At 45.3% G+C, this 15,197-nt stretch overlaps 1 protein-coding gene across 4 annotated transcripts in view; it reads right to left on the bottom strand.

Moving 5' to 3' along the window:
• Positions 1–4,977: 4,977 nt before the first annotated feature.
• Positions 4,978–15,197, bottom strand: part of RANBP17 (RAN binding protein 17) — a 344,596-nt gene continuing 334,376 nt past the window's right edge. For all 4 annotated transcript variants that reach the window (XM_058545803.1, XM_058545811.1, XM_058545813.1 and 1 more), the window contains 3 exons: positions 9,663–9,761; positions 7,625–7,752; positions 4,978–5,404 (listed from right to left, as the gene is read on the bottom strand). In XM_058545803.1, coding sequence (XP_058401786.1) covers positions 5,308–5,404; positions 7,625–7,752; positions 9,663–9,761 — 324 coding nt within the window. In that variant the 3' untranslated portion in view covers positions 4,978–5,307. The remainder of the gene's footprint in view (positions 5,405–7,624; positions 7,753–9,662; positions 9,762–15,197) is intronic.

Here is a 15,197-nt window from a genome sequence, read left to right as displayed (position 1 = left end):
CCAGGAACTTGCGTGTCCTCAGTTCAGCATTCACCTCCCCCAGCTCTTCCCACTGCTGGCACCTTTGCATCCTTTAAGACTCAGGTCAGCATGGCCTGTCTGCCCGTCCTCCAAAGCAGCCTCATCTCTCCCGGCATTCTCTATCCCTGTTTTTCATCATAGCACTCGTTGCCTTCGGAACCAATCTTATTTATTATCCTGCTCACCAGCTCTCTGAAGGCAGAGACTTTGTCTCATTCACTGCTTTATCTGTGGTAGGTGAATGAAGGAAAGAACGAATGATTTCCAGGATCCTTGTGCTGAGTCAGACCCAGGCCCTGGCCTTGAGGAGGGCCCAGCCTAGCAGGGCGGCTGGCAGCAGCAGGAGGCAGCTGGCCACGAGGCTGGGGGTTAGACCAGACGGTGCAAGGCAGGGAGGGGGAGCGGAGGAGAGCTGCCTTTCCCCGTGGGTGGGCCAGTGGAGGATGCAGAGGGGCAGGCAGCAGGGGCTGTGTGCAGGGTGGCAGGGATTGGCCAGTGCAGCAGGGCGGGGGGTGGTGGTGGTGGTGGTGAGGGCAGGCCCTGAGGGCAAACTCACGGGGGGCCTTCTCAGGTGCCTCCAGACCTGAGCTCATGCCCTGGCTGTTTCCCTTCACCCCTGAGCCATTTTTCCCATTTTGTGTTCTACAACTTTCCTCTCTTCCTGACAGACTTCTCTACTAAATTTGACTTCGTTTCAACATTTTTGTTGGGCAAATTACATTAAGATGGATGTTGCAGGTACCCTTTATGGTTTATTTATTGTGATACTGTTGGTATCTCACGCTTATAAATAACTTATGTTATAGCTTTTGTTTGTGGAAATGTAACTTACATATTTTATTACGCTTTCTGTAAACCTCAAAAAGAATCTTGTCAAGGAAGCGCTCTTATCAGCAATCCAAACTATGGGACGTAAAAACAGACACTAACATTATTTTTTAATATGCCGAGGGGGCAGGTTACTCTTGCTGTGGTTTGAAAGGTTTGCTGTCATGGTAAACTTGCACCTCAATAAAACATTAAAAAGTCTCAAGAACGATTTTATAAAGTTCAGGGAGAAGGATGAATCGGTGGCAGAACCCATAGACACAACACACAAGGGGCCCAGGTATCGGACTGGCCTTTCTTTGGGAGTGCCTAGCCCCTCTGAGGGTCCCAGAGGGTTCCATATCCACCTCTCTGCCCACCTATCCCCAAAGCCCAGTCGTGAAGACCTAGCTTAAGGGATTATAGTGGGGAAAAAACATGAGTTTTGGAGTCAGGCTGACCTGACTTTGAATCCTGGCTTGTCCACTTTTTAGCTATGTGGCCTCGGGTCAGTCTTTTAGTCTGTTTTCTCATCTCTAAAATGGGGATAATAATACTTACTTGACATTCTCATTGGGAAGCATTAAGTTTAAATGATACCAATTTGCGTTGCTTAGTGGGTGCTCAATAAATGATAGTGGTTCTAATTATTTAATGTTCGTCTTGCAACTTTTCCTTTCTTCCTTTCTCCTCTACCCTGCTCTCGTCTTCAGGTGCTTTTTTCCCTCCTTACCATAAGGGGCTGAGTTCTCTCAAATGCTGCCTCCTCCGGACTGCTGGCCAGGCCTCCATCTAGTAAGGCTCCCCTGTGCAGATATTTCACTTTCCCGTTTCTCTCACTGAACCTAGCCTGTTCTTTGTTCTCATGCTCAGCTCTCTGTGGTAGTTAACTAATTTAGTCACTGATCTCAGCTGATGGCTACATGCCAGGCCAGTTTTGCATGTTGAAAGGGGCCTCCAGTATCATAACCCAAAGGCACTTCTAGGTTGGCAGGGCCAATGGAAGGGAGTCCGGGGCCAAGAGGGCTTTTCTGGGCTGATTATGCAGCGCAGGGACCTTGTCCTCCCACATGCCCCCAGCCTAGAGAAGGCTGATTGGAAAGCACAGAAAAACAGAAACATCTAGAACACAAGGAGGATACAGCTTTCTCAGGTCAGGTTCTTAAGTCAGTCTAGAAGGCAAAAATTGAGCAAAGTCAAAATACCTTCAAACTGTTTCTTGCTCGAGTGTCAGCTGAAGCAGCTGCCTTGACTGAGAGCCCCACCCTGCATGAATGATCCATGTTTGCACACTAGAACCTCATCAGGATGAGGTGTGCTAGCAGTGGCCCGCACCGCCCATCTCATGCTCACTCTGGGCCATATGCTTGTTGAGTGGTAGGCCCTGTGAAACTGCCTGCACTATTTATTTTTTCCTGTTGCTGGATGTGAGTAAGTTGGATACACCTATGACCTGATTAGAGCATATAATAGATCCAACTAGTTCTCCTTCGTGCAGGCTCCCCAAGTTTGGGTGTGCCCTTGAATGCTTGCTTTATCCTTGGGATAGGATGTCCACATGGGCCTCCAGGTTTTTCTCAGGAGTCCCCACTATCCCTTATCAAGGCAGACTCTGGAAGGCTGTGTGTGTGTATGTGTGTGTGTGTTGGGGGGTGGGGCACAGTTCCAAATCAGGTTCCCATCGGTTGGAGGATGAGTGTGCAGTATAATGTGCTCCTGAAACATCCCAGCTTTGCCACTCCCTTTTCATCCCTCAGACAGGGCACAGAATGGAACTTAGCCCTTCAAGGAAAATCAGGATTCCTTTTCAGGTTTCAATCTGTAGCCAAACTCAACCTCTCCAGCAAAGGGCAGATAGGAGAGCTGTGCCAGGCAGCTTTGAAAATGGCTCCTGATGATCCCTGCCTCCTGGTACCCAGGGCCTTGTGTAATCTCTCCCCTTGGGTGTGTGCTGGTCCTAGTGATTTACTTGTAATGAATAGAATACAGCAAAGGGATGAGATGTCCCTTCTGAGACTAGGTTATAAGAGGCTGTGACTTCCAGACTGCTGGACTCTCTCTGGCTCTTCTCTTTTGCTTGCTCTCATGAAGCAAGATGCCAAGTTGTGAGCTGCCCGATGAAGAGGCCCACTTGGCAAGGAACTGAGGCTCTCAGTCCCCCAATCTGTGAGGAACTGCCTCCTGCTAACAGCCATGCGGGTCGTAGAAGGCAGACCCTTCCCCGGTTGACCCTTGTGATGACTGCAGCCTGTGAGACCCTATGAAGCAGAGGACCTGGCTACGGATTCCTGACCCACAAGAACTGAGATCATCACTGTTGTTCTAAGCTACTACATTTTGGGGTAATTTAGTATGTAGCAATAGAGTTCTGGAAAACAAATGGAAATGGATATAAATATTACTTGGTTTTAATTCACCATTCTCATATGTAGGTCTTCCTTGGAAGAGACCAGGAATTGCTTTGAGGTGAGACAGATCTGGGTTCAAATCCTGCCTGTGTGACCTGTGTAAGCTATGTACCACCTTTGAGCCTTAGTTTCCTCCTCTGAAAAGTGGGGATGATGCTGTCCACCTTCAAAGGGCTGTTGTGAGGACTAAGGGAGAAAACGTATGTAAAGGGCGTGGCAGATGCTCAATAAATGTTTGCTGAGTCTGTTCTCCAGCCTGTGCGTGCGGCCTTGCAGGGTGCTCTGTAAATCCAGCACCACGAGCAGGCCCTGCTGAAGTCGGCAGTGGGGGCAGGGCTGACAAGTTCTCCTCTGAGAGCAGCTCTCCAAGGCCAAAGCTGACGGAGCCTTCCCTGGCTGGTGTGAAACCATGAGGTGGCCTTTGGCAGTGTGGCAAAGGAAACCGAGTGCACGTTGTTATTTTCTTGTGAGCATCTTAATGCAAATGACATGGTGCTTTTCGGTCCTAGACTTTTGTAAAGAAAACAGTGCCCGATGGGACAGGCCTTCTGGGGAGCGTTTCTGTGGGATGAACGTGCAGTAATAAGCTCTTGAGAAACAGAAATTCTCAAGTCAGGCTTCTCCAAACAGTTATGTTTTATAAAGTTCAGAATTTGCCTTCTCAAGGAAAACTATATTTCCCACTGCTAATGAAATGTAATGTAAGGCCAAGGCTTACTTATCCATTAAATACCAGAAGTAACTCGATCTATAACACACTTTTCCCTGATTTCTTGGGTTCACACTTGGAAGACAAACATTTTGAGATAAAATTGGGTGATTTTGCTTTTATGTGACAAGCCTGTTGCAAAACTCAACTATCAAGAAACTATCAAGAAAACTATCAGCTTTCAAGAACCAGTACTCTGAGAAACGAGATTATAACAGGAGTCTGTGGATTGACTTCTTCTTCCACAGTAAGGCCAACCTTTCATGTCTTATCAGAAATAAAGGGCACAATATTTCTTACGAGCCTGAACCATGAAGACAGAGCAGTGAGATACAAAAGCCATCTGACAGTGGCAATCTCAAATTAATAGCCTGGTTACAGTCCATCACAGACTGTAAAGGCCTCCTTCTTGTCCTGGGTTTGGGTTAAGTTGCCATCCCCACAGTAATAAGAATTCTTGTGGAGGGATGGAAATCAGGATGTTCCTCATCCTCTGAAAATCTGAACTTTAGCACCTAGAACTGTTTGGGTGGCCCAAGAAGGCAGAGCTGCTTCGAATATATATTTTAATTAGACACCTTCAGCTTCTCTTAAAAATTAAATGGAGGCAGAAGGACTGGGTGCTGGCACCACCCAGAACTTCTTGCTGGGGCTACTGACTCCTTCTGAAGAAATATCTCTGCAGGCAGTAATTGCACAGCTTAATTCTTCTAGACTGAACCACTTCAGATTTATGCCAGTGAAAAGCAAACGTTGTTTGTAAGTCATTTAATTGTGTTACTGTCTCTCAACTTTATCAGATGCTGCTGAGGCAGACAAGGCTGTGTGAGTCCTGTGGGATGTTTCGGAGAGCTCCCAGGCTCATTCTAAATGCCCACAGCTCAGAGTCCCTGATGCTGCTTCTTCCAGACTCATAACAAACTACTAATTTAATGGGTTCAAATGGTATTTGTCTCAATTAGGATCCATGTTGAAGGTTGCATCTCCAACAAATTCACAGCTTTGATTACAGAACCATTAACTAGTACACACTTAGGTGCAAACCTAGTTTATTATGTTCTTTGGTTAAATATTGTTTCTACACCCCTTCAGAGCCTTATAAGAACAAAGATAATGATATTTTATAGAAAGACTGAAAACACATCTTTTGCTTTTTCAGAGCAAAGACTGAATTTACATTGTTTGCACACTATTATAAATTCTTATAATTAGGCTAGACTTATAAAAAGGTAGGGCTTTTGTTGTTGTTGTTTGCTTTGAAAAAATAGATTCCCCTGGGCTAGTCAACATCATGGTGCTAGGACCCAGACCAACAAGAGTCTCTTGATAAGGGCTGCTCGGCACATGGTCAGAGAAGTCGGGTCAGCTCATCATGTCCAGACTGCTTGGTTCAGTGCTGCCATCACTGCGCAGGGCCTCTGCCACATCTCTTCTGAAGACGGATAGGTTCTGGGTGAATCTGTGGAAAGAGGAAGAAAGGGCCGAGGGCAGTGGCAAGGCCAAGGCTGTATGAACCTCTAGATGGTAAAGCCACTGAGGAGTTCAGGACCTTGGAGAGGGCCCTCTCTCTTGGCTGAGCTCCTTCCTCCCACTTTCACTGCCACCAGCACACCCCAGCACACCTCCCTACCTTCCCCTCCCGGAAAACAAGGGTTACCACAAAATACACTTTGACCATTTTGAGGGGTGCATTTTGTGGTTATACTATTTAAAAATTATTCTTAAGAGTCAAATTACACACAGATAGTAAGGAACATAAAGAAAAGAACTAAAGCTCATGTGCCAGGCACAGGGTTGAGTTTACATATACATTCATTTACTCATCACAAGTCTTCCCAAAAGTAGGTATTAGTATTCTCATTTTGCAGATGAGAAAGCTGAACTTGGTGATTCAAAAAGAGGGGGCACTGGGTTAGTTAACATACAAATCCTGGCTCCAGCACATCTTAGTTGGGTGATCATGGATGAACACTTAACCTCTTGTCTTGGTGCCCAATATGAGTAGCTACCTTACAGGCGGAAAGTGAGAATTTATTAAGTCAAGTGAAACCATGCCTGTAAGTGCTCAACGTCGTGCCTGGCACATGGAAAACACTCATTCCTTGCTGGCTAGTACTTTCTTTAAAGGAGAAGGCTGTCTGACACCGTTTCACAGAGTGGCTTGGGAGGCGGTACCCAAATTCCCAAGCCTCAGGTGAAGCAATTTCCCCCCTGAGGCATCGAGGGTTTCCTCATTCATTTAAGTCTCTTCTCCTACTGGCTTTGGAGGTTCCCCCTTTTTGCCTGACAAAGGATCTTGGCATGGAACTAGCAGTCAAGGGAACATGTTCGTAGAGCCCATCCAACTTGGTCTTGTATTCCCACAGCTCAGGCTGGTGACTGCATGATACACTGTGGCCACTGGAATGACTGATGATGTGCATTTCAAATGGTGCAGCATTTCAATGCTACCACTTTTTTATAGAAGAATCGTGCAGCAGGTAGTTTTTTTCCCTGAAAACATTTTCTGTCTCTATCATTCATTATTGTCTGTCTCCTCCACTACAAGCTCCATGAGGGCAAAAACCTTGAACAATTAGTTTATCACTGGTATCCCCAATGCCTGGCACGTAGCATATTCTCAATAAAATTTTGTGAACTAAATGAACGAATGAATTCAGGCATAGCTGATAAGTTTGGGTTCCTCTCGTTTAGATCTCATTGGCAACCTACCCGTCTCTGTTCTTTTTTTTTTTTTTAAATCCAGCAGCACATCTTTTTTTTCTTTTTTTTTTGTGAGGAAGATAGGCCCTGAGCTAACATCCGTGCTAATCCTCCTCTTTTTGCTGAGGAAGACCGGCTCTGAGCTAACATCTATTGCCAATCCTCCTCTTTTTTTCTTCCCCAAAGCCCCAGTAGATAGTTGTATGTCACAGTTGCACATCCTTCTAGTTGCTGTATGTGGGATGCGGCCTCAGCATGGCTGGAGAAGCGGTACGTCGGTGCACGCCCGGGATCCAAAGCTGGGCCGTCAGTAGCGGAGCGCGTGCACTTAACTGCTAAGCCACGGGGCCCGCCCTACCTGTCTCTGTTCTTGTAAAACCAGCTACTCTTAAAGGTCAGGTAGAAGAAGAAACTAATATTCAATGTGGGCCCTATGTCTTAGGTACCATGCTTTACTACATGTTGTCATTTAAACATCACAACCAATTATCATCATCTCCATTTTGCTGGTGAGAAAACAGGATCAGAGAAGTTGACTGCCTTACTCACTGCCACACAGCCTATAAAGGGCAGAGATAAAATTTAAATTGGAGTCCATCTGACCTCAAAGCCTATGCTTGTTCAAATGCCAGGAAGCCTTTCCTTGTCCTTAGTAGGAGATCTGAGCTTTCCTTCTTTTGACCTTTTCAATTAGTTATTTTTCGTATCTCTCCTGTTGGATTATAAACTGGTTGAGGGCAAAGGCTGCATTTTATTCATCTCTGCATCCCTGTATAGTACCTAGCATGATGCTTGTAAGAAAGCAAATACCCAGTCATATTTATTGGATGGAACTAAACTGAGTCTAGGATTTCAAGGTTCATAGAAAAGCCACATCAATCTGTGAGCTGTATTAATAAGCAAAATCCAGTTATTTTCCACAAACCTGGAATGTCCACCTCCCCTAGAGATGCTAAGTCTACTGAGCATTGCTCACCTGTCTCTGTTCTTGACGGACAGGTTCTGCTCCACTTCTTCCATCAGGTTCCTGAAGCACTGAGCGAGGAGCTCCTGCTTGGGGAGAGGCTGGCTGTTTATCAGACTTGCTCTCAGTTCACTGAAATACTGTTGGGAGAGACAGCAAGTGTCAGAGCGCTGACTCCACACCTGGGCCTGAAGAAGGCTGTGGGGAAGGGGCTAGACCAGCTCCCATCTGCTCAGGGCTCCTAACTCTCAGAGGAGCTTTTGTTCAGGTCCACTTTGAACTTGAAGCCTTTCAAGAAAATGAAAACAGAGACAAGCCTAGGTATAAACTGTATTATCCCTTCTCATAAAAATCTCTTGCTATAATTGTTCTGTTGTCACTGAACAATTTAGGCTAATGGAGTTCTCACCTCCTCTGTGGGGGACCGAGCACATGAAGGTCTTCCTCTCATCTCCACTAATCACAGGAAGGCTGAAGGAGGAAGAGCCTCTTAGGCTAGAGGGGAAGAACTTAACTAAAAACGTCCAGGGAGTTCTTTGGGTGACTGAAGGCAAGGCCCAGGGTCCCCCTTCAGGCTTCATCATCTTCCATGGGTTTAGTGAATCACTCTTCAAACAACTCCAGGCTTTATTCCAAGTCCCTGTCCTCCTGGGTGAGGATGGGTCTGCTCTGCTGAGGTGGGGTGCTAGAGGGGCTTGCTTAGTTCTGGGAGAGCTTTCTGGTACTAAGAAAAATACCTGTCATACCTGGTCACAAAGAACCGCACAGCCCCTTTTCCTCTTCTGGGGTCTGTGGGCTTTTATACAAACATAAGCTTTTATGCTAAACACAGCTCCTAATCATCAGAAACAGCCTAATTTCAGCACAAAGACAACATTTTGCCAGTCATGTGTTTATCCTTCCAAGCCCAAACAGCATGATATTTAATTTCCATCATACATTAAAACAGCTCACATCAAAAACACACATAATTAATATGTAGTCAGACTAATACTTAAATACTATATATCAGAGGCATTACACTTAAACCACAATGTCTTCCTGAACAAGATTGGGAATGCACAAAACTACTTATTTTTCGCTTTTATAATGATGCAGTGACTCACACCAAATAGAAAATTATTAGTTTTTCACCCCAAACCATGAAATATTGCCTCCATCAGTAAAGTATAATATTGTGATGTCATAAGCTTTTTCTAAACACTGAATTTGCCCTTATTCTCTCTCAATCATTTTAAAAGAACTGCTCTCTTTTATAGAGCTTGGATTTAAATCACAATAACACCGAGGGAAGATGAATGACAGTGCTATTGAATGTGGCTAAAATTGGATACTTCAGCACAGGTGAATGATGAGACAGCTCTTCTCTTTTTGATATATTTTCTTCTTCTATTAGTTTCCTTCCAAGGCTGGGATTTCAGTTTGAATTTTAATGTATGCGGCTGCCTCTAATCTCACTGTCTTTTTCCCCAGTACTATCTTATTGTATAGACAATTCATTCTCCTGAGCAGTAATGCACTGTTCCTACTGACTGCTGGGGAGACAGAAGTGGGTTCAAGAGGAAGCTGGAGAGCTTGGGAGGCAGCCCAGAGTGGCAAGTGCACTTAAGAATTAGAGACTTGTGGTCCCGGATGAAGGGTTCTGGCTCTGTGTTTGGCCGTGAGGGGCTGCTACTACCATCTAGGGCAGTGGGGATCCCAGACATAAAAGAAGGCCAAGGAAGGAGCAAAAAGGGTTGTTGCTCAGAATTCCCCTGGAATAGGGGGAGGGGAGTGAGGGTGAGCTTGAAGCACTGCTGAGCAAACACCAGTGCATGGGGGCTCTGGGTTCCAGAAGAGCTAGTCCTGAGGCCTCTGCTTAACTGAAGAAGATCTGAGGCCTTTGGGAAAGGGCCCTCTGAGGGAATATTGCCTTGCCCAAGGGTGCACAAGGTCCCAGCTCAAGCTCAGTTGTTTCCTCTGCCCTTCATTGTCACAGCTTGGCCTGATGTGTGGCTTTTTCCTGCTCCCAGTGACCGCCTCCTATGGACCTTCCTGAAATCACACTCACCTTCTCATTGAGCAGGATGAGCCCCAAGAGAGGCCTGGATACTGACCACTGGTTCCGACAGTCTTCAAAGACAATGGTGTTCATGAGGACAGACATCATCTAGAAGACAAAGTCACATGAAGACACTGACGCCTTGGGCCAGAGATCCCCCCAATCCCAGGCCTTTTATGTGCTCCCCTTCTACCCCCACATCTTGCCAACAGCCATGAAGGCTCTTCCTGGACAAACAGCTTTGACTGTGAAAGCCTATAATGCTGCTTGTAAAAACTCTTAGCAAAGACTCTCAGCTCCCTGAGGAAGAGTTTCCACCACCAGAAGCCTTGGTGAGAACCTCCTGGGTGGGCAGAAGTCAGAGGTCACAGGGCCAAGAGGATCAGTCCTGCCTCTCAACCCTGATAGGCTTTCTTCGAGGCTCCGTCACCAGGCAAAAGCCCAGCTCACCTTCCTTTCTGCCTCTCATTTCACCAAAGAGGTCAGGCTATGGAGGGGCAACATCTCTCCACGACCCCTCTCAGAGAGAGGGAGGAATGGGGCACATTCCATGTAACCTAGGAACATCATGTTCCTGCTGGCTCAGGCTGTTAAAGGCTTTTCATTCGTTCTTCATTCACGAATTCACTCACTCACTCACTTCACTCTTACATGTTTACTCATCCGTTCTCTTAAATTCAAAGTTTGCAGGACACCTAGGGAAGGTAAAAGAACACAAGCATTTACCACAACCTCTGTCCTTGAGGAACTAGAAGCTTCCTGGGGCAGACCACCCACCAGAGGTAACAGGAAATAGGGCTGGGCAAAGTGCTGTGGGCATGCAGTAGAGGGAGGGATGCCTTCGTGTCCTTGAAAAGAAGTCAGAGAAGACTCCACAGAGAAGGTAGGGTTCAAGAAGTTCATCATAAATGGGTTTTAAGCAGGGAAAGCAGCAAAAAAGGAGGTGGGGAATGAACACAGTGGGTTCTGCAATGGTAAGGAACTCAGTGTGGCAGGAGAGAAGAGAGGGAGTCCAGAAGCAAGACCCCAGTGCCAGGCTGGAAGACCATGCTGAAGAATCTGGACTTCATCCTGATGGCAGTGAGAACTAGTGATGGGTTTGCAGCAAAAGAGAGACATGCTCAGATTTGTACTTAAGAAAGATCCCTCTGGGGACATGTAGAATGTGTAGTGTGTAGGTGACATTAAAGAAGGGAGGCCAGAGACGAGGCTGCTGCAATCGTCCAGGCAAGTGGTGGTGAAGCAAGCGTCGGTCATCCATGTGGAGCTGATGATACAGTTTCTGCTTCTTGGACTCTCTACCTCCCACCTCTAGCCCTTCTGTTTCCATAGCTTCAAAGCTCCTTTCCCCAAAGGAGGGCTGGGGAAATGGTGATTATGTGGCAAAGGCTACCACACACACCACCCCTGACTGGGCTTTGGTGACATTTGGTTTTGTCCTCTGGCATTTTTGCAATCCAATCTACTCTGTGATCTCAGGCAAGTTATGAAACCTCTCTCTCGGTGTCTCAGTTTCATTAGTTATAAAGAGGGAAATAATAATCCAGCACAAGGAAGCTCTGAGAATCAAATGATATGGTAGATATAAAAAGTGCTACAAAGAGTAAAAAGTGCTATAAACATTTAAAGTATATAATAACAACAGTAATGAGCTTCTTTGTAGCTCTAAACATCTGCCATTCCATACATCATCATCATAATGGTTAGGCTGATTGCAAATGAAATCTGCCAATTCCATATTTATTGTATGTCCAGTCTCTGGGGAGAGACTAGGGCTTAAGCCTGCCATGTTGAACACCATTTGCAGATCACATGTTGCCATGTACAATCTAACAAGCCACCCAAAGTCATAGAGCCACAAATTAAATTGACAAGCAAGACTAACAGATCCACGGAGACAGTCTAAAATATTATGGGCTTCACAATCTGAAGGCAGAATGGATATTTTAATAGAAAAGATTAAAGTTAGAGGCACCAAACTCCTCTAGTAACTGACAAAGCATCCTGAAGTGATGTGCGCCAATTACTTTATACGGTTCTCCCGTGGATTCATTTGTCTGAATGCATGTATTTATGTCTGTAATAAGTAAGGGGATGTTTGAATAAAATATTTTTCTAAAAATAAAGTTGGCTAAAATGGATGATTTTTTTTCTTTTTTACTCTTTTGGAAAAATGGAAATTAGTGAGCAACTCTGCTCAAGTGGTATTGACATGGCCGCTCATTTCCAGAGTTCTTTTTTCTAATAATCCTAGAGGGTATGGGGGAAACAGTTCAACCAATGTGGCAAAATCCTCTGGAGAAGAGGCCCCCCATATGGAAGAATACTGGGTGAAATGCTTAATCCTGTTCCAGGTAATGCGAAATCTTTGGTGGGAGGCTCTCTGTAGTTAATGACATGCACAAGCGAAGACTGAAAGGAGAGAGTCCTTGGCAACTCTGTACCAGCCCACCCCAGCCTCCACTGAGTCTCAAAGGAATGCTGCGCGAGTGCGGCCTCCACTCCCCCAACTTGTGCTCACTTCCCATACTGTTACAGGGAGGACTGGAATGGCCATTTCAAATTTGCCCAACCCAGGCTACATTTTCCAAAGTCTATGTCCAAAAACACACACGTCATCCACTGTATTCTCCTAAGCAGCTATTCTGCCAAACCAGGGAAGGGACCACTTGGGAAGGGGAGTCACGTGGCTTGGTGCACTTAGGAAAACCACACTCCACACTGCCTCAGGTGCTTCTTCCTTCTCCTTCCTCCTTCCCATAGGCTTTGGCATGAGTTTGTAGGAAATTTCTCTCAATGAAGTGAAGCCAACATGGCGTGGTAGGGACAGGCTTTGGAGCCAGTCAGAACTGAGGCCAAATTTGGCCCTGCCACTTACCTAACTTGGGTCGCTGGGCAAGTCATTTCACTTCTCTGAGCCTTTATTTCCTTACATATAAAGTGGGGGATTATAACGCCTACTTTGCAGGGCTGCCATGAGGACTGACTTCTATCATAGGCACTCAATGATTACTAGTGTTCCTTTCTCCAACTACGGTTACCCTCCCTGGCCTGAGTCAGTGGAATCTTATGGGTCAAGGAAGCACCTATTTCACGTCCTGATTAGGTACACATAAATGAGATTATAGTCTCTTCACAATTATCTAACTTCATTGAGAGTTGCAGTAAAAAAAATAAATAAATAACCTAAAATAGGAAATAGTCCAAAAAAGCATCCTTATTTGGTCTGGCACGTATATTAGTATGGATTTTGAATGATAGTGTTTCTGTTGTTCTGAAAACTTGTAATCTTTCAAATATAACACAAAGCTACTTTACAAATATCTGACCTAGAAAAATAAGACAAAGCAATATCATGTTATCTGGATCTCTGTTTACTCCTCAGCTCCTCTCCTATGCTTCTACCCTAAAATCTGACGTAAAGCACAAGCACAAATCCAAGTGGACTTCTCTACTCAATATGCTGGGTCACACTGTCTGTGCAGTAAGGTGGGAACTACATGCTCTTACTTCAGATGCTTCCTGTTCTATCTCCTGCTGACACAGAATAAACAAACATGTGGTTTGTGTTGGATGCTTTACTGCTAGATGGTGAGAATGTACTCTTTCTAAGGAAGTTGGAGGCTCAACGGGTCTAGAAGCTGGGTAGAGCTGGATGGCTGGAGATATGTGGCTTGAGTGAGTCTAGGGTGATGACTGCAATTGGGCAGGGTAGGGAGACTAGTCTGCAAACTGCTGGGGTAGTGGGACCACAAGGGACTTTTCTCTGTATCCCTAGTGCCTAGAATGGCATCTGGCACACATCAGAGGCTTAGGAAATAGCTACTGAATGAAATAATGAATACATAAATGAAGAAATGAATGAAGGGGAAAGGATGAGTGAAATATGAAGAACTAAAGTATAAAGAACTAAAGAGCTGAAAGGGGACTGTACAGAAAACAGAAGTTCTGGCCTCAATCTATGGCTAAAACCTGAAATAGGTAAATATATAAACTAATACATTGTTCATTTCCAAGGATCTTGCTTGCTTTTGTGTGCAGAGCCTGAGAATTCTTCTAAGCCACTGTTGTCCCTCTAGCCAGCAGCTCCCAGGGAGAGCCCTTGTAGGGGCTTTCAGGTTACAAAGGCCAAAGGCTGAGACACCATCTTTTCTAATGACAAGTACTTCCACGTAAGAGTAAGCTGTGCCGGGTGAGTTTTATCATTGCCCAACAATAACAGCTATCATTTATGGAGGGCCTTTTGGGTGCTCAGCACTCTTTTAGGCACTGCATACACTGTCTCTAACCCTCAGCTAACCCTGAAGTAGATATTCTCTCCATTTCATAGACTAAGGATCTGAGGTCCTGAGCAAGTAGGTAACTTGCTCAAGGTGTCACAGCTATCAGCTACCAAGATGTGAAGTGGAACTGGGATATGTGCACAGGTCTGCCTGAGTTCAGAGGCCGTGCCTGGGCCATCATGCCAGCCTGCTGCTTGCCACCCTCAGGCAGTCTGTGAGTGAGGACCAAGACCACCAGCAGTGGTGATCGAGGCAGTGTGTCTGGCTCCCACTGTAGACTTCTGGAGGATTGGGGGTGCGAGAGGAAAGGCTTGTTTCTGGGCATGGCTCATTCTTCCACCTTCAGTGGGCCTCCCAGATAAGCTGCCCACATGCATCGCCTCTGTGCAGCCACTCTGCCACCTGCTGAAGAGTCAGGCAGCCACTGAAATCCCTGGGATTAGAATCCAGGGCAGCGGTTCCTGGAGAGTTTACAGCAGACCTTCTTGCCTCCCACCTACAGCTTTTATAAATATGGTTAATATATTTTCAGATTCTCAAGATAAACAACAGTTGACATAATTAACAGATTGTCTCTAGAAAATGGTCCACTAAACATTTTCCTAAAAATAATGGTTTTCCTCCCACCAAAAGTACCATGTACACAACAATTTAAATTAACATCATAGAAAACATTAATAAATTAAGCTATTTCCTTTGAGTTATAATATTCCCTATAAAATGAACACTTTTCATTGTTAATGTTCTTTAAGCATACTGAAGAATATAACTAAAGAATATTCCACAAAGTTCTAAGAAATAGGAGAAAAAATTCAAACTCCTCCCTTTTGTTCCCCATCTGTAAGAAAGACAAAAATAGCATCTGAAGTGATGATACGAACCCTGATCCTACAGGGATCAAATCCTCAATATATTTAGGGAACTTCAGCTCTTCCCTCTCTATCCCAGCCTCTTTATTCAGGGTTATATTATATTTTAGTTATACTGCAACTCTGTTGTCTGTTGATCAGGGAAGTGGAAAATGGGAATGAGACAAGAGTAATCTGTCTTGTCTGAAAGGTGGTGGAAGGAGGGCCTGAGAAGGAGGCTCTGGTTTAGACAAAGGAAGGAGAGACCAAAGAAAAGGTGAGAGACCAAAGCATCCCTGTGCCTAGATCTAGATGGCGGTGGGGGGAGGAGGACAATGCAAGGATGGTCAGGGCTGTGCCCAAGAGGGTATGTCTGCAGAGTGGGGCTCCTTAACTGTTAGGCGGGAGGCCTT

Source organism: Diceros bicornis, chromosome 1, assembly GCF_020826845.1.
Source record: "Diceros bicornis minor isolate mBicDic1 chromosome 1, mDicBic1.mat.cur, whole genome shotgun sequence".
Classification (NCBI taxonomy): domain Eukaryota; kingdom Metazoa; phylum Chordata; class Mammalia; order Perissodactyla; family Rhinocerotidae; genus Diceros; species Diceros bicornis.
This window is presented reverse-complemented; position numbering and strand designations above follow the sequence as displayed.